Source organism: Oratosquilla oratoria, chromosome 7 (genome assembly GCF_046742065.1).
Source record: "Oratosquilla oratoria isolate Oo_2021 chromosome 7, ASM4674206v1, whole genome shotgun sequence".
In the NCBI taxonomy this organism is placed as follows: Eukaryota; Metazoa; Arthropoda; class Malacostraca; order Stomatopoda; family Squillidae; genus Oratosquilla; species Oratosquilla oratoria.
Window position 1 is genome coordinate 29586437 of NC_134783.1, and position 24890 is coordinate 29611326.

At 37.6% G+C, this 24890-nt stretch overlaps 1 protein-coding gene across 2 annotated transcripts in view; it reads left to right on the top strand.

Moving 5' to 3' along the window:
* Positions 1-24682, top strand: part of LOC143027015 (major facilitator superfamily domain-containing protein 6-like) — a 27682-nt gene extending 3000 nt beyond the window's left edge. For both annotated transcript variants that reach the window (XM_076187848.1, XM_076187847.1), the window contains exons 3-7: positions 4184-4783; positions 12583-12854; positions 16020-16194; positions 17274-17513; positions 17620-24682. In XM_076187848.1, coding sequence (XP_076043963.1) covers positions 4184-4783; positions 12583-12854; positions 16020-16194; positions 17274-17513; positions 17620-17789 — 1457 coding nt within the window. In that variant the 3' untranslated portion in view covers positions 17790-24682. The remainder of the gene's footprint in view (positions 1-4183; positions 4784-12582; positions 12855-16019; positions 16195-17273; positions 17514-17619) is intronic.
* Positions 24683-24890: the final 208 nt, after the last annotated feature.

The window sequence follows — 24890 nt, forward strand, 5'->3', positions numbered from 1 at the left end:
AACTTGATTTATTATTCAGAATGAACTTGCGGTCATCATAAAAACTCGATGTTAGTAAAGCAGCCAAACTTGTGAATACCAGATTGATTGTATACAAATCACTAAACATTTTTAAGTATGGTATGAGCTGGCCAATAAAGATCTTACATAGCAAATCATTGGAACCCCTTTACTATTAAAGCTACATTATCACTAATCAAATTGCTACACTTAAAATATATTGATTTGTTTATTCATTATTTATATTATCATTGTTTTTATATATTCATTTATTTGTTTATTTATTTATCATTATTATGATTTTTTCGCATCCGACCTAGATATGGACCAAAAGGTGTTCTGTCGGCATGCTCCGCCTTTGTAATCCTTGGTAATCTATCTCATTTTATGAAAAAGGATAAAGGTATCATTAATTACAAAGCGTTTCATATCTAGCTGCAAACAAAAATCTTTTGGCAAGTGAAGAGTTTTAGTTAGTGCACATAGAAAGGATAAAGGTATCATTAACTACAAAGCGTTTCATATCTAGCTGCAAACAAAGATCTTTTGGCAAGTGAAGAGTTTTAGTGCACATAGAATAAGAGGTAGCTTGCTAAGCGAGATCAGATACTGATTCAATAATCGTAAACAGCGAATTGTTCTGAATGGGAAAACCGTTAACTGGAAAAAAAAGTTACGAGTGGAGTTCTTCAGGGTTCAGTTTTAGTATCACTTCTGTTCGAGGCATGTATCAATGACATTGTGGGCTTAATTTATCCCCTCCAAAGTCGTTGATGACTGGAAAGTCGAGCTCCAAGGAATTAATGTCCATAAAACATCTACCCTCCTTTTCTCATAATATGTTAGCCCTTCCAGTCTTGTGCGTACAAGTATCATTCACAAGTGCCTCAGTGACTGGAGTCTTTTTTCAAAGCTGTAGCAAGCGCATTTCATTACGACGTAAACTTACAATACAAATAAATCTATGAAGTCATAAAGGACTCATGCGATAGCTTACGACCCAAAGACATACGTCCTCCACAGTGACCTTGAAGACTACGACGTTGTAATACTTTTTTTTTTTTTTTTTTTTTTTTTTTTTTACATTGAAGGGAGTTTAAATCACTCCCTGTAACAAATAAGTACTACCCTCATATAAGACATTTAATCATTGATCATAGTAACATTTTTTACGAAAAGTACATTTAATAAGCCAAAACATCCGGTAATGGTCTACATTGTTTACAAAAAAAAAGAAAAAAAAAAAAACTGAACAAAATAGATGTATGACTCTGTTCCCATTGTATTCTCTCCAAGAGAAAGAAGTATAAAGGAGGGGCATGCCGACAGGAGATCTTTTGGCCCATAACTAGGTCGGATGCGAAAAAATAAAAAATAAATGATAAATGAGTAAATAGATAAATAAATAAATAAATAAATAAAATTATAATAATACAATAATAATGAATAAGATAAATAAATAAATAAACAGGTAAAGTTAAATGATAAACAAACAGGTAAATACTAAATAATAATAAATTGACAGATAACTAATGATAAATAATAATCAAGCAAATAATAATAAACAAACAGAAAATAACAAACAAATAATATAAAATAAATGGCAGACATCACAAACTTTGGGACCCGAGCCCAAATGTAACTCTCTCTCTCTCTCTCTCTCTCTCTCTCTCTCTCTCTCTCTCTCTCTCTCTCTCTCTCTCTCTCTCTCTCTCTCTCTCTCTCTCTCTCTCTCTCTCTTTCTCTCTCGCTCGCTCGCTCTCTCTTTCTTTCTCGCTCTCTCTTTCTTTCTTTCTTTCTCTCTCTCTCTCTCTCTCTCTCTCTCTCTCTCTCTCTCTCTCTCTCTCTCTCTCTCTCTCTCTCTCTCTCTCTCTCTCTCTCTCTCTCACTCTTTCTTTCTTCCATAGTAGGAAAGATACTGGAAGGTATCATCATGGTTTTTGGGGCCACCGATCATGCTTAACCAACCTGGTAGATTTCTTCCATGTCATGGTTTAAGTATATGACAGGAATAGAGCAATCGACATACTTTATCTCGACTTTCAGAAAGCCTTTTGTAAGGTATTTCATAAGAGGTTAATGTCAAAAGTTCAAGCCATGGGTATTATAGGAGCAGTGTCAAACTGGATTGAAGCCTGTTTGAAAGATAGAAGACAGCTTGTAGTAATTAATGGGGCATCATCTAGCTGACCTCCTGTTACCAGTGGGGTACCCCAAGGATCTGCATTAGGTCCGCTCCTCTTTATCATCTGTATCAATGATATAGATGTTGGAATCGTGAGCAGCATAGCTAAGTTTGCGGTTGACACAAAGTTGGGAGCAAATGTCGCAGCACCTGAAAGTGTAAAAATTCTTAGGTCAGACTTAGAGAAAGTGGGAGAATGGTCTAAGAAGTGGCTGATGCCATGTTATCTGGATAAGTACAGGATCATGCATATGGAGTACGCAAACCAGAGGGCAGACTATTCTCTTCTAGTTCATAACATAGCAAGTACAGAACTAGAGCAAAAAGTTTAGTGTCTTGATTAGCAGTGACCTCAATTCCTTAAAGCAGTGTATTGAAGTAGAAAAGAAAACACAAATGTTTTAAAGTTACATCAGAAGACAGTTTCGTTACCTGAACCAAGAAATAGTCTTGACGTTTTACAATTACTTAGTCCGTCCTTACCTGGAATACGCCGTCCAGTTCTGGTCATCGAACTTGAGGATGGACGTGCAGAGGCTAGAACGAGTTCAGACACAAGCAACGAAACTTATTCCCGCCATTAGACACATGGGCTACCAGAGGCGCCTCAAGGTTTTGGGGCTCTTTTCTCAAGATATCATGAGATTGCGAGGACAGTTAATTGTAACCCCTTTTTGGTTGGTGATTGTTGTTGGTTACATAAGGTGGACTTAATGCGGGCGAGATAAACTCCAAAACCGGAGTTTCTTGTATTTATTCATAACAACATAATCTGGAGTTATTAACAATAGAGTATACATGGGCCCTGTGGGCAATATATAATAAGTGCCAGGCTTTGACCGAGGGCACACCTGGCTGGCAGGCTCATCGACCTGCTCAGCCCTCCTGCTGGTAGGCTCTTGACCTGCCCAGCTCTCCTTCTGGTAGGCTCTTGACCTGCCGGTAGGCTCTTGACCTGCCCAGCTCTCCTCTCTTTGTTACAGTATCGTCGGTTAATATAGGGGGTTAGTGGGCTGTCTTAAGTAAGGGTGTTAGTCTTGTTATTCTATACATTGGGGTCAGTTTTATATATGAGGTTTAGTCGTATAGTTGGTGGATATGGTTAGGTATGTTATATATATGTTAGCTTATGGGTAATATAATAGGTATAGGTATAATAAAGGGGGTTTAATGGTGACATGTCTGGTGGCATTTGGCAGTAATACTTTGTTTGTCTGATTTCTGCTGATGTATATTCTGGGAAAGCAAGGTAAGCAAGAGGGGAGCGAGTGCTACGTTGCAAGCATGTGGATCACGTGTGTGGTAGGTGATGGTTAGTAATGGTTACATAATAGAGGTTTTCAAAATACTTCAAGTATTTGATAACATTGACTATCGACATCTATTCAGCTTTAACGTGAATGACATTTGCAATCACGGGTGGAAACTCAACCACCCCTCGTTACTCTTGTGATAAAGTTGGTGACATTTTTATCTTTAAAATCTGCAACACTTGGAACAGACTGCCAAAGGACGTGGTAAATAGTTCCTCTGTTGAGCAGTTCAAAAGTAGATTAGACAAGATGCTACAAACATCAGTACAAGTACTAGTGTGAATCCTCGGTAACCTTGTACTGGTGCCTCCTTGGTATGGGTTGTCATGCCTTTTGAGGTGCTGAGATTCCTTGTAACTCTCTTTCTCTCTCTCTCTCTCTCTATCTATCTATCTATCTATCTATCTTTCTATCTATCTATCTCTCTATCTATCTATCTATCTATCTATCTATCTATCTATCTATCTATCTATCTATCTATCTATCTATCTATCTATCTATCTATCTATCTATCTATCTATCTATCTATCTATCTATCTATCTATCTATCTCATCCCCCGTGTCTTCCAATATAGACAGTTATGCCTAATCACCTCTCTGGGCGAGTCATGGGCAAAAGCTTGAAAAAAACAGTAAGGTGTAAGACATAAACTGTTATTGAATGAATCTCTCTTTTGGTTTTCAGGTATCGCACCGTTGTTCCTCTTCCTCACATTAATGATCCGGCAGCGCGGAGTTTCTCCTGGAGGCATCGGGGTTATGTGGTCTGTGATGCCAATAGCAGGTTTGCTTGCAGGTGCCTTTCTAGGCACAGTGATCGATTACTTGAAGATCCACCGGTTCTGCTTCATCATCAGCGTCCTCATCACCCCAGTGGCTCTGTCTGTGGTCTACTGGCTCCCTCATATAGAAGGGAAGAGCTTCGAAGTAGTGAACGGAAATCTGTCGGAGAAAATGTGTTCTGCCAGGAACTTCTCTGACAATGAGGCTTACCTGCATAACGCAACATCGAGTGGTGTGGGTATATTATCTAGTGAGGTGTCCAGTGGCAATTTAACTCAAAGCGTACGTATTATTGAAAGCAACCAGACCCTTGATTGTGAACCACATGGAGACGTAAAGAAAAACTCCAGTTCTGGCGGTGATCTGGAGAATGATGAACTGCCGTTGGATGAGCTTTTGCAAACTAGCGGATTTTGGATTATCGTAATATGCATACTGTTCTCAAACTTCGGCTATTTTTTATCACGCAACATGACTGATGCTGTGTGCTTCATGATGTTAGGTGAGTGATTACAAATTTATGTATATAGTATCTAGTGCTATGCATATATAAATACATTTTCCAAGTGTAAGGAAGATAGTTCACTGACGATAGTTAATATATACACCCCCCCCAATCATCTCCCACAGTTCCAAATACTTTCAGGCCTCAACTCAATCAATTAGCCACAATCACAAACCTTATCATGGGTGGTTACTTCAACGCCAAGTCGTTGGCCTGGTGTGTCGACAACCCAGACACAGGCAGAGGGCTTGATATGCAGACTCAACTTGACTCACTGACCATCATGAACAGCACACATAATCATACACATATCCCACATCAAGCCCTCTACACCCCCTCCTCTCCTGATATCACCTTCTGTTCCACCTGCCTAACCCCAACAACTTCATGGAGAGTGGTCAGATCCCTTAGATCTGACCACCTTCCAATCATCATCACCACCAAAACAAGATGCGCCCCGGTTGGCCACAGACACACATACACCAATTACAAGAAAGCAAACTGGGAAGCTTTTACTGAAGAGACAGAACAACATTTTGAGACACTTAAATGTACACCAATGACAAACATAAACAATGCTGTACACACTTTTAATACAATCATATAAAACGCAGACAAGAGATACATTCCTAGAGGCAACAGAAAATCACACAACTCCAATTTCACACCAGAAATCCAAGGCTTCATCAGACAACGAGATAAGCTTAAACACAATACCCCCACACCTATCCTTCAGAACATAGCAGACCAAATACAAACACTAAACACAGATTACCAATAAAATACATGAACAAAAAACGCAAAATTGGCAAAAAGTTTGTCAATACACTTGATCGCAAAACAAACACCAGCAAATTGTAAAAAGCACTCAACAGCATTATACTATCCAACAGTAACACAACACGCTCTCACGCAGCAATAACCACAACAACAGATAATTTACCCTCAAACAGACAACAAGCAAACACACTCATAAATCATTTTGCACAGACAAGCCATCTCACTTCTCACCCTGACGACCGACGCACCATTCGACGTAAGAAAGATTTTCCCACAGACTCACAATATACACCCTTCATAGACAGTCAGACGAAACACATAATACATAACCTCAAGCACTCATCCGCCTGTGGCCCTGACAACATAAGTAACATCCACCTAAAATACATTGGACCACAAGGTATACATGCACTCACAAACATTGCAAACTACAGCTATTCACAGAACACTATACCTGACATCTGGAAGCATGGAGAAATAGTCACAGTACCAAAACCCAATAAAGACACCACAACCCCAACATCACACCGCCCAATCACACTTTTCTGCACCCCCTTCAAAGTGATTGGACGCCTTATACTTCAACTCATCACACCACATATTCCCCTTGCTGAATCACAACACGGTTTTAGGTCACTACACTCCACAAACCCTCTTCTAATAAACCTCACGCAAAGAATATTAGATGGCATCAACTCAGATAGGCCCCATCACAGAACACTTCTTATAACAGACATTAGCAAAGCTTTTGATGCTATCCCCCGCCACAAACTAACAAACAAAATATATAACACAGACATGCACAATAACACCAAAAGATGGTTGACTAATTATCTGGCAGGCAGAAATGCTTATGTGTCATATAATGGCCAATCATCGCACATCAGAAACATTAAGAATGGAGTACCACAGGACTCTATTCTATCCCCCACACTCTTTAATCTATACATGCATGACATACCTACACCAGACACCTCAGAAATACAAATCTCTTCCTACGCAGACGACATAACAATCGTAACACAGACAAAGCCGCAGAAATAATACAGCCATACCTTGATACATTCAACACATGGTTTATTACAAACAGACTCAAAATAGCCCCAGCCAAATCTACAGCAACACTCTTCACCAACTGGACAAAAGAACACAAATACATTCCCCAACTATATGTCAACAACACTCCAATACCACACACACATACACCGAAAATTCTTGGTGTAACATACGATACATCTATGTCATTTAAACAACACATCACAAACATAAATAAATCACTTAAATCAATCACTGGAACAACATTAGGAAAAAACAAAGAAACTAATGCTACAATATACAAACAATGCATACACTCAGTGATGAATTATGCGAGTCCAGCATGGGCACCTAATCTCAGTGAAACACATCTCAACACCCTTCAGACTATACAAAACAAAGCATTAAAAACAATTACAGGCTGCACATATACTACACCTACAGACCACCTACACTATGAAACAAAAATCCTCAAAGTCAAAGATCACCTTGACATGAAAGGCACACAAACACTTGCGGTAGCCTCCACAAACACAGCAAATCCGCTACACTACATAGCAGGACACCCACACACACCAAGAAATGTATAAAAAAAAAACACCCAAATATCTATATCACACACAAATACTCTCTTCTCTTCCTCCAAAACCACCGAATACCAGCCTCTGGAAACATATTCATAATCATATTACTCACTGCTTCATTAACACACTAAAAGACAACACATTGCTGCATGCCAGACCTCCTGATATCCATCCCTCTGAATCCTCTCTCCCACGAAAGGACAGAGCCCACCTGGCGAGACTGCGATGCGGCCACCACCCAGCCCATCTTAGCTACCAGAAGAGACTGGATGACCGCATTGTGGACAAATGCCCAGGATGTAACACTTCACCCCATACTATTCAACACGTCATGGAAGACTGCACTATACACAATCACGCACGCAAAAAACACAACATACACTCCATAAAGGATTTGTGGGAAAACCTCGTTTGGGCCGTGGCATTCCTTGGGGAGACGGGACTGCTCGGACAGACAGTCTATGGAACAACAACAGAAACAAAATTACTTGGCTATTCGCGGGAGAAAGATAGAGAAGAGACACTCTTTCTACTTCCCACGCTCTGTTTCATTTAAAAGCCTTTTGCGACACACATGACTCCATTATGCAGGTATTGTTATCCCTCATCCTATCATTCACATACAGTATATCTACATCGTTATGAAGAAATATGCAACAGTGCATAGAACTACGTACTGTTCACACACACACTGACACACACTGACACACACACACACACACACACACACACACATACATACACACACACACACACACACACACACACACACACACACACACACACACACACACACAGGTATACACAGTAATTATGTCGACCCAACATCCGGTCCTTCTTTGTGTGCTGACGTTATGCTCAGAATTGGATTGCAGTCACCGGAAATGGAGTAATGTACATTCTGTACGATTAGCTACTGTTTTGTAACAAGATACAAAGATATTTCAAGGGTTGAGAACGAGACGAGTCATTTTGAAATTTATACTGGTTTAGTCAAAATGATGTTATGACTAAGACTGAATGCATGTGCGCTCTCTCACACACACACACACACACACACACACACACACACACACACACACACACACACACACACACACACACACACACACACACACACACACACACACACACACACACACACACACACACACACACACACACACACACACACACACACACACATACAAGATACACACATTTAACACGCCCATCTGTTCGCCATTTTCTCTTCAACTTCTGCTGCTGCTCCACACGACTTTAAACCTGGGATTTTTTTTAACTTCCTTCTACTCTCCAGTTTATGTAAATCGCATATGTATATGTATAAGCATATGTATATGTATATGTATATGTATATGTATATGTATATGCATATGTATATGTATATGTATATGTATATGTATATGTATATGTATATGTATATGTATATGTATATGTGTTAGCTTCGCTGCCACTAACACTTAGTCACTTGTGTTATTATTCCGTAGGCCCCATGCCTTCTCCTTCTCTTAAGTGTGTTTCCACCAGATCTTCTATAATAATCAGAGTTAATAGTCTTTCTGGATGGGGTAAGCAAACTGGTGTAAAGTTCTTGATTTCTTCTTCACTAATTCTCTACATCGCTTTTTGATACGGTACTCCAAGGACTCCCCTCAGGAATCTTCTTACATCCCACCAAGGTGCCTCTGCTCCGACGTCACTATTTAATTCATCCAATAACTTTGAACGTTACAAATAAGTGCCACCCTTTTAGGGCGTGACTTTACCTCCATGCACCAATAATTTCTCTCCTCCTCCACCCTTTTCTCCAATCAGAAAGACTGTTATACTGCCACTAGAAATCTTGTTTACGAAAGCAATTTGTCGCAAGCAGAACGAGCTCTGTGTTTACATATTAGTCACATCAGCACCTCTTGATATCCTAATCTACATTTACAAATATCAGACGGTAAGCTGGAATATAGGTAGTCGCTTGATTGATTTTCTTGGTGACAATTACTTAATTCAGCATGTAAAAGAGCCCACAAGATATGGAAACTTACTCGATTTATTGATCACTAGCCGCGAAAGCATGGCAACTGATGTAGAAGTCGGTGAATCTGTTGCAAATAGCGATCACAACTTAGTCAGATTCAAACTCCTAAACAATTTTAGAATAGATACTTGTGCTTCTAAAATACCCGATTTCAGTAAAGCTCAGTTCATAGAACTACGTCAGGAGCTTCAGCTTACAGATTGGGAGGAAAAATTAAACGAAAGGCCTGTAGATCAGATGTGGGAAATATTTCAAAATACGCTCACTAAGATGATTCAAACTTACATTCCTTTTAAGGACAGACGTCCCCCAAATCAGGCTCGCCCAAAGTGGCTCGACAAAGAAACTGAAAAAAGTATTGCTAAAAAGAGACAGGCTTATAAGAAAAATAAGTGCTCGGGTGCATCTAATGACTATGAAAGTTATGTATCAATACAGAGAGATTTAAAAAAGACAATAAGAAAAAGAAAACGACAATACGAAATGAACATCGCTGAGAAATCCAAAGAGAATCCCAAAGAATTCTATAGTTACATTAGAGATAAAAAGGTTGTTAGGAATCACATTGGTCCACTATTATCTGCTGACGGTCAACTTGAATATTCAAATGAAGGAATGTGTAATCTCTTAAACAATTATTTTAGCTCGGTATTCGTAAACGAAACACCTCAAAGTGAATTCCAAACTGAAACCTGTGAAAAGTCTGGGGTAAACTTACTCACTACGGTAAATATAACAAAAGAAACAATTAAAAGGTGTATAGACAAACTCAAAGTTAATAAAACACCAGGGCCTGACGGTTGGCATCCAAGAATCTTAAAGGAAATGAAAAATGAGATTGTTGTTCCATTAGAAATTATTTTCAAGAAATCCATCATATCCGGAGATGTCCCAAGAGAATGGAAGCTAGCTAACGTTACTCCCATATTCAAAAAAGGTGACAAAAAGAAACCAAATAACTATAGGCCTATTAGTTTGACTTCGATCGTAGGAAAAATAATGGAAACTATCATCAGAGATGCTATCGAATATCATTTAGAAAGTAACCGTTTGATAAATGATAGCCAACATGGTTTCAGACGGAAACGTTCTTGCGTGACTAACTTACTCGAATTCTACAACACAGTTGTCTCGAATTATGACAAAAGAAACAATATAGATTTAATATATCTAGACTTTGCAAAAGCTTTTGATACCGTCCCACACGAAAGACTACTTACTAAATTAGCTTTGCATGGAATAAGTGGTAGCCTATTAGGTTGGACTAGTAATTGGTTGAAAGGTCGAAAACAGAGAGTTGTTTTAAATGGAAAAACTTCTGGATGGAAAAGTGTTGCAAGTGGAGTTCCTCAGGGTTCCGTTCTTGGGCCACTTCTATTCATAGTATATATAAATGATATAGACCATGGACTAAAATCTACTGTTTCCAAATTTGCTGATGATACAAAACTGTGCGGAGTGGCAAATGATCACTCAAACCAATTAGATATTCAAGAAGATTTAGATAAATTACAGCAATGGTCTGAAAAGTGGCTAATGAAATTTAACACAAGTAAATGCAAGGTAATGCACATAGGTAAAAATAACAGCAAGTACGATTACAAGTTATTTGGAAATTCGTTAACAAAAGTGGATAGTGAAAAAGATCTCGGCGTAATTATCAGTAACGACCTCAAATCATCCAAGCAGTGTATTTCAGCCTCTGAGAAAGCAAATAAGATTCTGGGATTGATTGCGCGATCTTTTGATTTCAAAAGTCCATCACTCATTAACAAGCTATATAAATCGTTAGTTCGTCCACATTTGGAATATGCTGTTTCCGTATGGTCACCGAATCTCATTAAAGACATTGACAGACTGGAAAAAGTACAACGGCGAGCCACAAAACTGATTCCAAATATCAAAAATAAATCATACGAAAATCGACTTAAGCACATGAATCTGTTTTCCCTAAAAAAGCGTAGACTCAGAGGTGACTTGATACAGGTCTTTAAGATTTTAAAGGGAATTGACAACATCAAAAGTGACCAAATTTTCACATTGAATGAGAATCAGACAAGAAACAATGGTCTCAAACTGTCCGGAAATAGATTCAATTTGGAAGTAGGTAGAAACAACTTTGCCAACCGTGTAGTTAATGAATGGAATAAACTTCCTGCACAGGTAGTGCAATGTAGTTCAGTTCGAAGCTTTAAGAATCATTTAGATAAATACCTAAGTAAGATGCTGTAATGATTATAATTTATGTTATATTATTTGTTTTTGTTTTGTTATAATTTGTCTGTCTGATTTTCATTTATTATTAGTTATATGTCAATTTATTATCATTTACTATTTACCTGTTTGTTATTCAACTATACCAATGCATTTATTTATGTATTTTAATTGTTATTTACATTATTATAGTTTTAATTTATTATTAATTTTTTTTTTTTTTTTTTTTTTTGCATCCGACCTAGATATGGATCAAAAGGTCTCCTGTCGGCATGCTTTGCCTTTGTAATCCTTTGCCTTTATATGCAACTCTCTGCAATTCTGCAAAGGGCAGTCGGCCATTGTATCATAACAATCTAATAAAATTTACATTCCTCTCGACCTACCCCTCTATCTACCTAAATGTCTACCTCTATCTACCGGCCTCTTACAATATGTATATGTGTATGTATATGCATATGTATATGTATATGTATATGTATATGTATATGTATATGTATATGTATGTGTATGTGTATGTGTATATGTATATGTATATGTATATGTATATGTATATGTATGTGTATGTGTATGTGTATATGTATATGTATATGTATATGTATATGTATATGTATATGTATGTGTGTATGTATATGCACATGTACATGGAATGATATGTACATGTGTATGCATATTATGGTCCAGAATCTATGAATGTGCCAAAGGATAACTAAATCTCTATACTTCAAGATCAGAATCAGGTTGTCCATGAATTCGCTCTAAATTTAGTGGCACGGCTGTGCAGTTGTTATGCAAGAGGTGGTGGTCGAATGAATTAATAAGTCTTGAAAATGTCGACAATAATTCGTCATATTTGCCAAAATAAAACCGGTCAATGGAAGTGCAAAGTATCAAAGCATCTTCTACGAACAGAGAACGTGGATGACGTAGGCACAGATAGAGTGCGCTGAAAAAGATAATAATTAAGAATTCAGTTAGCATTTTCAAGATACATTTTTTTTCAGTCCGAGCATAGGTGGCTTTGGTTGTTGCTGAATACCTCATCTAAACTCTTAATTTTTTCCTAAAACCCATGATTAATTCTATTCACCTCCTGTAATTCGTATCAACAAAATATTTTGCTTATCGCTTGCTTTTCACAACAGGAGACAAGGGTCACCTCTATGGACTTCAAAGACTCTACACCTCCTTCGCTTGGGGCTTGAGTGCTTTAGTCACTGGAGTTCTGATCGACGTCTACTCTGCCAGTCTCTCGTATAAGGACTACTTTCCTGCTTTTATTATGGTATTCGTCTTCACTGTCGTCGACCTGGTCATCGCCGTTTCAATGAAAATAAACGTGCCAGAGAAACAGGAGGACCTAACGGCCAAGGATTTCATGGGAGTCGTTGTCCGGCCGGACAATATTTTATTCTTTGTTAGTACCACTTTTAGATTAATATCAGTTGAAAAGCCTTTTTTATGTTCTTCTTCAACTAAACGTGTATTTATGTAACCCCGTTGGTAAAGTTGCAGTATGCATGCCATTAAATATCATTCCAAAAATGTTAGCATGTATAATCATATAAAAAAAACGAAGGAAAATAACATCGTAGATCACAAAATTGATTGAACATGACTACATATAAACACTCACACACACACACGCACACACACACACACACACACACACACACACACACACACACACACACACACACACACACACACACACACACACACACACACACACACACACACACACACACACTCACACACAAATTGTACAGGGAATATGTTTATAATCCTGCGATCACATTTATTTCCATCATCAATGCCTCTCTTTATGCATAAGCGTGGGAATGTTCATAAGTCATCCTCATCTCCATTCACATTGTTTTTATCTTTTTTCAGTATAGAAGGCATACCGGATGTTTACCCCGGTTCTGGTTCGACGTGCTCGTGGGTCGTTTTGTACTACTCCGCATACCCGTGTAGCGGGCTTGATGGATTTGACAAGTGCAGCGCGCAAGCCCACTTGCACCAAAAGTGCTATGTCTGGATGTCATATACATACAATAGATCTAAAGATTCGCCTTCTCATACTGCCACCCACCATAGGCCCTAATGATGGGAGACTAACTGTTGAGTTTACAGCTAAACAGACTCAGTTGTCATGGAATAATACACGTGTTCATTATCCTGGAAATATGGGTGACAGCCGCAGACTGTGCGATGCTGACCCAGGCGGTAGCTGATTGGCTCTGGGCCTGCCTGACTCGAAGTTTCAAATCAGGGAGCTCAGTCAGGGGAGCCACCTGTCCTGGCCTGATTCAGGGACTAAAGAGACGTACTGTTGACACTGGAGCCACCTGTCCTGGCCTGATTCAGGGACTAAAGAGACCTGTTGTTGACACTGGAGCCACCTGTCCTGGCCTGATTCAGGAACTAAAGAGACGTGTTGTTGACACTGGAGGCACCTGTCCTGGCCTGATTCAGGGACTAAAGAGACGTGTTGTTGACGCTAAAGGGGCTTTTCAACGCAGCAGTAGACTATAACTTAACCTGTAAGACTCTCGTGTCCCGGATTTACAGGGAAACTACACACAACTAATATGAAAATTGGTGACCCATAACGGGGTTGAATGTCCATTGACTTGTAGGAAATTCATTCTTTTTCCTTCTCTTATTTGGATGTCCTACACACTTTTCTTATTGGTGGGAAACCAGGAAGTGGGCTGATTAATCGTCGACAGTCCGACTACCGAGAGAGTGCCAGAGATAAGAATAAGATTGCCCTGGGAATCTCGAAACAGAGAATATTGCCTTACAGTACGGAAAATATTTATTACCTTTGGTCTATTATAGTATCACCCATCCCCAGACTGTTTTATGACAGCTTAGTAGTCAACGTAGTGTACAACTCCATTGAACCTTACATTTACCCTTAACAGTTCCCCAATATTTCTTTATCTTGTCTTACTATATCTCCTATTGGTCCCTTTGGTTTTGTCTCCTCTTGTAACCTGCTAGCCCTCTGTTTGGGATATCTTTGATTGACATTAACAAAGGTTTTTATCTAATTAATTACACTACAGTCGTCAAAAAGTCCACCGATTCAGACTTTTCCTTTCCTTTTTGTCCTGGGTAGCAGACTTCCTGAATGAACGAGGACAGTTATGAGGTTCCATAACGGTCTTATTCATCCTCCAGACCCTCAAATGGTGGGTCTAAGAAGGCACTACGGGATACATCTATGGTTTATTCTGATCAACGGTGGGTTGCTCATTACCACATCTCTATGGTGGTGATTTCTTTTTCATCACCACATCTCTATGGTGGTGATTTCTTTTTCATCACCACATCTCTATGGTGGTGATTTCTTTTTCATCACCACATCTCTATGGTGGTGATTTCTTTTTCATCACCACATCTCTATGGTGGTGATTTCTTTTTCATCACCACATCTCTATGGTGGTGATTTCTTTTTCATCACCACATCTCTATGGTGGTGATTTCTTTTTCATCACCACATCTCTATGGTGGTGATTTCTTTTGAAAATTCCGTCCTTGAGTATGGCCTACTACAGGGCATCCTGGAGTAGACTGTACAGCTGCACGACGGATAACCATTATGTCTATCAATTTGGCCAAGATGCCACTACGCATGAAGATTCCTCTGTGGCCACCACGAAACACTTTGTAAAGATAACAAGTTGCCAAAACTATCTAGGTAGCTTCCTACTGCTCTCCATGATAAGACTATGAAATGTTTCGGGGTATCTCTTTCAAACATTCGTATGCATCATTATCTCCATCCCTTGGTCTTTCGTAAGATAGCTATCTGAAATAGATATCCAGATAAGGTCATACAAAATTATTTTATTTTAATGTGATTTTTAGCAGTAGGTTTTAAATATTTTTCAATTTTCTTCCCCTAATGATCATTACACCAGAGACTTGGGTCATCTTTGTACCACTCTTTTGTCCTACCAGTATTAATGCAATCTACTGCCTTCTTCTAAACCTTTCCCTCAAGCTACCGGATACAAGAACAGAAGCTCCGCGTGGTTAAGAGATAACAATCTCCCCACACGAGTGACATAAGTTCAAGTCCGCATTGCGGACACAAGGATGGGTGCTGATAGTAAGGATTTATGCAGTTGATTTGCTTATCTATAGACATTAGAAATACGTGTTTCTAATCTTCGTTAGGATAAGGAACGAAACAACCAACATCCAATGCAGTCTTTATTTTGGTAATGCTATATAACATACCTGATTTTTTTTTTTTTTTTTTTCAAAGATGATTCCCGAGTCAGAACTTTTTCTGTCCTAGTATATCTCGCCATGCATTTCCTGTCTTTATATTTCTAGTAATTCTTGCTTACCGAGGTGGAATATAAGTTATATGACAGCGTGCAAGTATGAATACAATTGCAGTGCTAGACTATAATTCATTTTAATCTTGTCCCAACTGCAGGCTAATATAATACAAAAAAAAAAGGCTTGAGATTATCACTTAAACGTATTTTTTATGTGCACTGATAACAAAGCAGCTATGAATTTGACCTACATTTTGGTTCTTATATTTCTTTTTCAGCTTACATCCTTTGTAGCACATGTTGCTTTGCACATTCTCGCCGCTTTTCACCTCTTATTGGTTGAAGACGTAGCCAAGTCATGGAATCCAGACTTCTCTGCTTTAAGAACACTCCAGGGCCTCATCATCGTAGTTCGGTGTTTTGTCGGAGAACTTCCAGTCTTCATCAGTTCTGGTAAGTCATTTTATGGTTTAGATTTTCCGCTAATAGGTATAAAAATAGCTGGTATCTTCTAGTAAGATTTAGATCTTTTGGTCGTAGGTTTACAACATGCATTGTTCTTTTACGACCTCATAAAATAATTCATATATATATATATATATATATATATATATATATATATATATATATATATATATATATATATATATGTATATATAATGATAACCATGTTAGCAGGGCATTTCTGAGAAGGGCGACTTTAAGATGTAAGGCCTCATGGTGAATCATGCATAATGTGGCCGTATTAGATACATTCTATCTGCCCGCGAATTATGTGGAGAGACCAAAGGCTGTATTGTCTATGGATCAGGAGCTGTGTTGTGGTCAGACCAACAGCTGTATTGTAGTTAGACCAGGAGTTGTATTGTAAATAGACCAGGGGCTGTATTTTGAGTGAACCAAAGGCTTTGCAATGGATAGTCCATGGGCTGTATTTTGAGTAAACCAGATTTTGTTTCCACGAAGGATCATAGATTTGAAGACTCATATTGCAGCATGGGGGACACGTTTCAAATGATTAAAAAAAAATCAGTACATGTCAAACATTATTCCATACAACCTAGACTTATGCTCTTGGTGTTCTGTTATGTACTTTCACTAAAGAGAAGAGAAACCAGTCTAAGTTATGAAAGATGGCCTTCCTATTCGTTTAAGACAAATCTTGAATCTTTGGAAAGGAGTGAGGGGAAGGAACGCATGTGATGGGAGTGAAAAATGGGTGAGAATATTCTTTTTCAGTGCCTAGCCACCTATGAATAATGGCTGATCGGATGAGGTGTTTACTTTTAATAACTCGCATGTTTCCGTGATATTCCAGGATATGCTATTCGTAAACTGGATGTCCCTGGATGGGTGAGAGGAAGGAACGTATGTGATGGGAGTGAGAAATGGGTGAGAACATTCTTTTCCAGTGCCTAGCCACCTATGGATAACGCCTGATCGGATGAGGTGTTTACTTTTAATAACTCGCATGTTCCCGTGATATTCCAGGATATGCTATTAATAACTCGCATGTTTCCGTGATATTCCAGGATATGCTATTCGTAAAATGGGTGTTCCGGGATGCTTAGTACTCGTTCTTCTCTGCTTCTCCGCCCGGTTCATCCTTTATTACTTCATCACCAACCCATGGTACTTCCTCCCTGTCGAAGTCCTACACGGCTTCAACTTTGGTCTTTTGAAGGCAGTGACCACATACAACGCCAACGAGATCGCCCCGAAGGGAACTTCGACAACAATGCTTACAGTGTTAAGAATAACCCAGTTTGCAGGTAACCCTCACTTCTGAAACCAAACTAATACAGATTCCAAAAATCATGACAGACGTGTGGATTATTTCTTTTCTTTTGTTTATCTATTTCTTTTATTCTTTCACAGGAAAGTCAATCTCTGGAGTGACCGGAGGACTTATCTGGGCCTTTGCCGGAGGCCATGGTACATTCTTAATCATGGGACTTATCATACTTGGGTACAATGTCCTCTATCTCATATGTAACCTCCTTCTTCAAAGAAGAAATACCAAGCTTCTTCAAGTGACCTCAGCTTGATTTATTATTATAATTCGTAAAAAAAAATATATATAGGAAGCATATGGTTTAACAGAATTATGAAAAAATCAAGCAATTGTGTGCACGCATATGTAATTCACCATTATCTTAGATCATGTGTTGTGCTCGTGATAAACAGCTATTATCCTTCTGGATGAGAGCTCAGAGCCCATACATAGCTCGAATTGTATGTGCGTGAGAGAGAGAGAGAAAGAGAGAGAGAGAGAGAGAGAGAGAGAGAGAGAGAGAGAGAGAGAGAGAGAGAGAGAGAGAGAGAGAGAGATTTATCCTTCCCTGCTAAGACCTCATACCACGTACTTTCCTCTCTCTAGATTAGGCTGTAACTTTACACCCCAGTTTTTTTCAAGTGATAAATCAACAAACCAAGCATAGAATTGGTGGTTCTCGACGATGAAATATAATTCACAATGATCATAGAATAAGTACTGGATTTATGGTCGATAGCTGTTACCCTCAAGGATGAACGTTTCATGGCCAGTGCTGTAAACTCATACACGCCACGCAGGTCCATTCCCTTTGTCAAGGGTAACAGTAACGGCTTGCAATATGCTTCAAGATTTTACTGACTGAGTGGAACGATCTCGGTGTCACTGAGTTTGCAGGTCTTTATGCTTGACTCTATATCAGCAACCCGTGGGCGTGTGTCTATATGACTTCAGTACAAAGGAACTTTCATGGATTCCCGTATTCCTTCCCCGAGAAGTGCTAGGTAATTGTTCAAATAGCAGTTTCATGCTTTTCTAAACCTCTCTCTATGAAACGACGGCCATTAAAGGTGCAGTATACCAATGCTGTATATCGGTGCTGAAACCTAAGTATAAGTTGATTTCACTTGACTTCATTCACAACCATCGCAACGCTCGACACATCACATACTCTTTGTATCATTCATTCAATGTATACCTTTGTAGCAAGGTATAAGGGTTGTATTGTACTCCAGAGAATAGGACAGTGGTTCTGCAGTGGACCTACAATGTTGATTACTTCCACAAAATATATCAGTGTGACTAGTATTTTCTTTACAATTTCTTCATCCAAATAAGTATAAGACACTTTTATTGATCTTAGCAAGTTATGTGTTTCTCCGACAATTTTGTTTATCTGTTTGTCAGGAGACATATCCTTTGTGATGATTAATCCCAGGTCTTTTTTCAGATCCTACTTTCTTTACTTCCTTTGCACCAATTTTATATTGTCCTGATATACTTTTTTTTTTTTTTTTTTTACTTTTTTTTCCAAATTCCATTATGCTACATTTCTTAATATTGAAGTCCACTTCCTTCTTTTAACTCCATTCCCAAACCCTGTTCAGATATCTCTGCAGTGAATCACAGTCCGTTTTAGTACTCCCTTTCTTCAACAGTTTTGCGTCGTCTGCAAAGAAACTCATGTAACATTCCACACCCTCGTCCATGTCATTCACATGAATAGCAAACATTATTGAAGCCAATACTGATCCTTGTGGAACTCCACTAATCACCTCTTCTCAAGTATAACCCTTATCTCTGAGCACTACTCTCATTTTTCTTCCATGTAAGAACTTTTCCATCCATTTCAGTAGCTTACCTTGTATCCCTCCTATGGTTTCCAGTTTTTTTTAAGAGTTTTTTGTGTGCAACTTTGTCAAAAGATTTTAATGGGTCCAGGAAAGCACAATCAGCCCATTTGTCCCTTTCCTGTATTATATCAAGTAGTCTGTAAAAACTGATAAAATTTGTGGCACTTGATCTTCCCTGTCTAAATCCAAATTATCTCGGGTTTAGTATATTGCTCTCCTCCAGATGTTTTATTCATCTACTTTTTATAACCTGTCATAAATTTTGGCTACCGTGCTTTTAAGGGACTGTGGGAAGTGCTTATAGGTGAACGTGTCATAAAAGTTGTTCAATTTCTTTGGTGAACTTATGTATACTTACTCTATCGGAAAGAGTATTATTGCATACTAAATTGTTTTAGTAACATGTATATATTACGTGTAGTTAATTTTTTTCTTTCTTTTTTTATGATAGTATCTGTAATAATTAAAGTATCCACAGGCATAGGTAATCAGCCTACTATGTAGGAAATGAAAGATTAGAGTCTTGGAAACAACTTCATCAAGTTAGATTTTTTCCTACTCTCTTTTATTTTTTTTTTATTTTTTTATTTTGAATAGTAGAAACTTCAGTGAAAATCTGCTATGATAAATTAAAAAAAAAAATAAGTTACAGTTTCCTTTGTTTTTTTCTGATCAAATTAAAGAATTACTCTTTCTCTTTACAAATTCGAAAGAATGAATGAAATCGGACAAAAAGAAACAGAGCTATGGCTATTTAAATATAAAAAACATAAACTTTTCAGGAGAGGCATTTAAAGTTTAAAGGAGCGCACCGGCATTTAAAATCCTCCGGCCGCGTACTCACTCGTGACATTGTCTATTTTTTTACGTTTCCGTTTAAAACTTTAAACAAAACTGAACTGGCTATCGAAAATTTGACTTAATTTCAATATACAGAATGTTTTTTCATGCAATGGGGTTGCCAGATGTCGCCAATAATTTATCTATTTCATTTTATATATAAGAACAGAAACGGAATTGAGCTGTAATATTTGGTCGAAGTGTTACAGCCATCATAGAGAATATTTTGAATACCTGTTGGTAGAAAAAAAGATAATACGATCGCATGCATGACTGGTAGGCTAACAGATACGCGACAGGGCGACATCCTTTCTCCTTTAGCTTTGAAGAGATACTGAGATCCTTGTGGTGATTGACGATTAGTGTTGGGCAAGTTGCCAGATATCTCCATATATATTAATTATAGTAAACAAAACAGAACTGGGTATCAAAATTTTGACTTTATTTCAATATACAGAATGTTTTTTTCATGCAATAGGGTTGCCAGAGGTTGCCAAAAATTTATCTATTTTATTTTATATATAAGAAAAGAAACGGAATTGAGCTGTAATATTTGGCTAAAGTGTTACCACCATCATAGAGAATCTTTTGAAATGTTTACCTAAAATTCGTTGATTTTCCAGAATTTTTCGTGTTTTCGCGCCCTACAGTCCCTTAAGGGAAACTGGTCTGTAAATTGTTGGGTCTTCCTTGGTTCCTCCTTTATATATTGATATGATATCAGCGTTTTTCCAGTCTTCTGGTATATTTCCTTCTTTGAGTGAGCAACTTATTTTGTTATATATTTTGCCTACTTTTTATAACCTTTCATAAATTTTGGCTTCCGTGCTTCTAAGGGAAACTGGTCTGTAATTGTTTGGGTCTTCCTTATTTCCTCCTTTATATATTGATAGGATATCAGCGTTTTTCCAGTCTTCTGGTATTTTTCCTTCTTTGAGTGAGCAACTTATTATGTTATATATTTTGTCTATTAGTTCTTCTTTACATTCTTTTAATAACTAGTTTGCAATTCCATCCGAGCAATGTAATTTCCTGACATCAAGGTTCATTATCTGGTCCATTATTTCTTTCCGTGTTACTATTATTTTCCTTAAGGGGAGGAAAGATTTCACCTCTCCCCCTTCATCCTGATGTTATACATTTTCTCTAGTGAAAAACCGACTTGAAGTATTTGCTCAGGACTTCAGCCCTTTCTGCGTCTTGTATGTATCCTTGAAAGTGGCAGTTGCCGACACGGTTGACGAGTAAACACCATATGAGGACGGAGCCTTTATTTGTACGACGTTTCGCTTATTACAGCTTTTTCAAGTATGGTGTTTAACTCGTCTTCTATGTATGTCATATTCCTTTGGCGTTGCTTCACCGTTTCATGTTTGTTTTTTTAGTTTACCGTTCACATATCTATAAAATAGTTTCGACTGATCCTTACATTTTTCAATGTCTTTTTCATAGTTTCTAGTTTCCTCCCTGTGTATTTTTACATATTCATTCCTTTGATTAGTATATATTTGCCACTTTCTATTTTTTTTTTTTTTTGTCTTTTCTCCATCTTTTCCAAGCTTTATCTCTTCTATATTTCTCTTCGCTGGATCTTCTGTTAAACCAGCACTTAATATACACATTTTTTTCCTGTTTTTGCTTTGGAACATATTCATCCACTCCTTTATAGATTTTCGTTAGAATCATCCATTTTTCTTCCACTTGTGTTTTTTCATTGTATATTTTTTCCAGCGCTTTAAGAAAAAATCCTATGCGTGTGCGTTTGTGTGTGTGTGTGTGTGTGTGTGTGTGTGTGTGTGTGTGTGTGTGTGTGTGTGTGTGTGTGTGTGTGTGTGTGTGTGTTTGTGTGTGTGTGTGTGTGTTTGTGTGTGTGTGTGTGTGTGTGTGTGTGTGTGTGTGTGTGTGTGTGTGTGTGTGTGTGTGTGTGTGTGTGTGTTGTGTGTGTGTGTGTGTGTGTGTGTGTGTGTGTGTGTGTGTGTGTGTGTGTGTGTGTGTGTGTGTGTGTGTGTGTGTGTGTGTGTGTGTGTGTGTGTGTGTGTGTGTGTGTGTGTGTGTGTGTGTGTGTGTGTGTGTGTGTGTGTGTGTGTGTGTGTGTGTGAGAGAGAGAGAGAGAGAGAGAGAGAGAGAGAGAGAGAGTTTCTCTAAGGTTTTGACTTAGATGTCTTACTACAGGCCTGTATGTCTTAGATTAGAAATCTGTACATCAAAGCAACTGCTGTGTGCTAGTGTGTAAGTAAAACCAATTTAATATTCTTCACATTTTAAACATTACATAATTTTTCATATTTTTATATCTGTTAACTTGTTTATGTTCTGGATATGTCATATTTCCAGATCAAGTCTCCTTCTGTTGTCTATGTTTAATTTCAAAGGGTTGTGTGAAAAAAATATATATCTAATTCAGAACCAGGCTATTGTACAGTGACGTTCTCGGCGTTGAATATAATAACATAACGTTAGCCACATTTATAACTAGTCTGTTGCATAGTTAACTTCCTTTGCAAAGGTGATGTTCACAAAGTTGAATGAAATCATCTGACGTTATCCACAATAAATTATTTCAACGCATAACAAAGGATTACAAAGGCGGAGCATGCCGACAGGAGACCTTTTGATCCATATCTAGGTCGGATGCAAAAAAAAAAAAAAAAAAAAAAAAATCATATTAATAATAAATTAAAACTATAATAATGTAAAAATAACAAATAAAATACATAAATAAATGCATAGGTATAGTTGAATAACAAACAAAAAGGTAAATAGTAAATGATTATAAATTGACATATAACTATTAATAAATGAAAATCAGACAGACAAATTATAACAAAACAAAAACAAATAATATAACATAAATCATAATCATTACAGCATCTTACTTAGGTATTTATCTAAATGATTCTTAAAGCCTCGAACTGAACTACATTGCACTACCTGTGCAGGAAGTTTATTCCATTCATTAACTACACGGTTGGCAAAGTTGTTTCTACCTACTTCCAAATTGAATCTATTTCCGGACAGTTTGAGACCATTGTTTCTTGTCTGATTCTCATTCAATGTGAAAATTTGGTCACTTTTGATGTTGTCAATTCCCTTTAAAATCTTAAAGACCTGTATCAAGTCACCTCTGAGTCTACGCTTTTTTAGGGAAAACAGATTCATGTGCTTAAGTCGATTTTCGTATGATTTATTTTTGATATTTGGAATCAGTTTTGTGGCTCGCCGTTGTACTTTTTCCAGTCTGTCAATGTCTTTAATGAGATTCGGTGACCATACGGAAACAGCATATTCCAAATGTGGACGAACTAACGATTTATATAGCTTGTTAATGAGTGATGGACTTTTGAAATCAAAAGATCGCGCAATCAATCCCAGAATCTTATTTGCTTTCTCAGAGGCTGAAATACACTGCTTGGATGATTTGAGGTCGTTACTGATAATTACGCCGAGATCTTTTTCACTATCCACTTTTGTTAACGAATTTCCAAATAACTTGTAATCGTACTTACTGTTATTTTTACCTATGTGCATTACCTTGCATTTACTTGTGTTAAATTTCATTAGCCACTTTTCAGACCATTGCTGTAATTGATCTAAATCTTCTTGAATATCTAATTGGTTTGAGTGATCATTTGCCACTCCGCACAGTTTTGTATCATCAGCAAATTTGGAAACAGTAGATTTTAGTCCATGGTCTATATCATTTATATATACTATGAATAGAAGTGGCCCAAGAACGGAACCCTGAGGAACTCCACTTGCAACACTTTTCCATCCAGAAGTTTTTCCATTTAAAACAACTCTCTGTTTTCGACCTATTGTGAAGATAATTGGTCAAAATTGCTGTAATTCTTATTCAGTTTCTAGATGAATTTGTGAGTATGGATCCATTTTCTAACGTTAAGTATTCCATAGACTGCTTGCTAAAATACTCAAGGTCAGACTTAAGCTCTATTTATAATTGTACAAAAAACGTGACATTATTGTGATGTCAAGTTATGCACAAATAAGAGTTTGTATGGCTGACATGGTAAAGTGTGTAACATATAAAATTTCCTAAAGTACTTTGGAGTGGTGAAGATTAATCTTGTGGGATATTTTCTATACCTGTAGGTTTCTGTTTACTTGAACATGCTCTGTTTGTTCATCAACCACTCTTTGGTTGTAAGGTTGACAGTTATTTGTTACATTTTATTTTGTCCTAACATTTATTGTAGGAAAATAAGATATGGTAAGACGATTTCTACGACAAAGAGGCGAGGTCTGTAGCTTATTGTTTGAAAAACCAGATTTTGTACAACTTGTTGTTTGCAGAACCAGATTTTGTATAACTTGTTGATTGCAGAACCAGATTTTGTATATATTTCTAAACCCAGAACCAGTTATCTTGTTATATAATACATGCTTCTACAGACCTAAAATTTGAGTACATATTACAAATAAAAAACAGATGTATATAAGTATGAGATTTCAGTGCTATTGTTTTTCATTCACACCTTATGCAAGTGTAGAGGGGAGTGGAGTATGTAGGGGATGGAATGGGTGGATGTGACTTCTATGTCTTTTTCTTTTTGGCTATCCCCCCGTGTAAGGGGGAAAAAGCCTTTGGTATATGTATGTATGTATGTATGTATGTATGTATGTATGTATGTATGTATGTATGTATTATGCCGGTACCAAGTTAT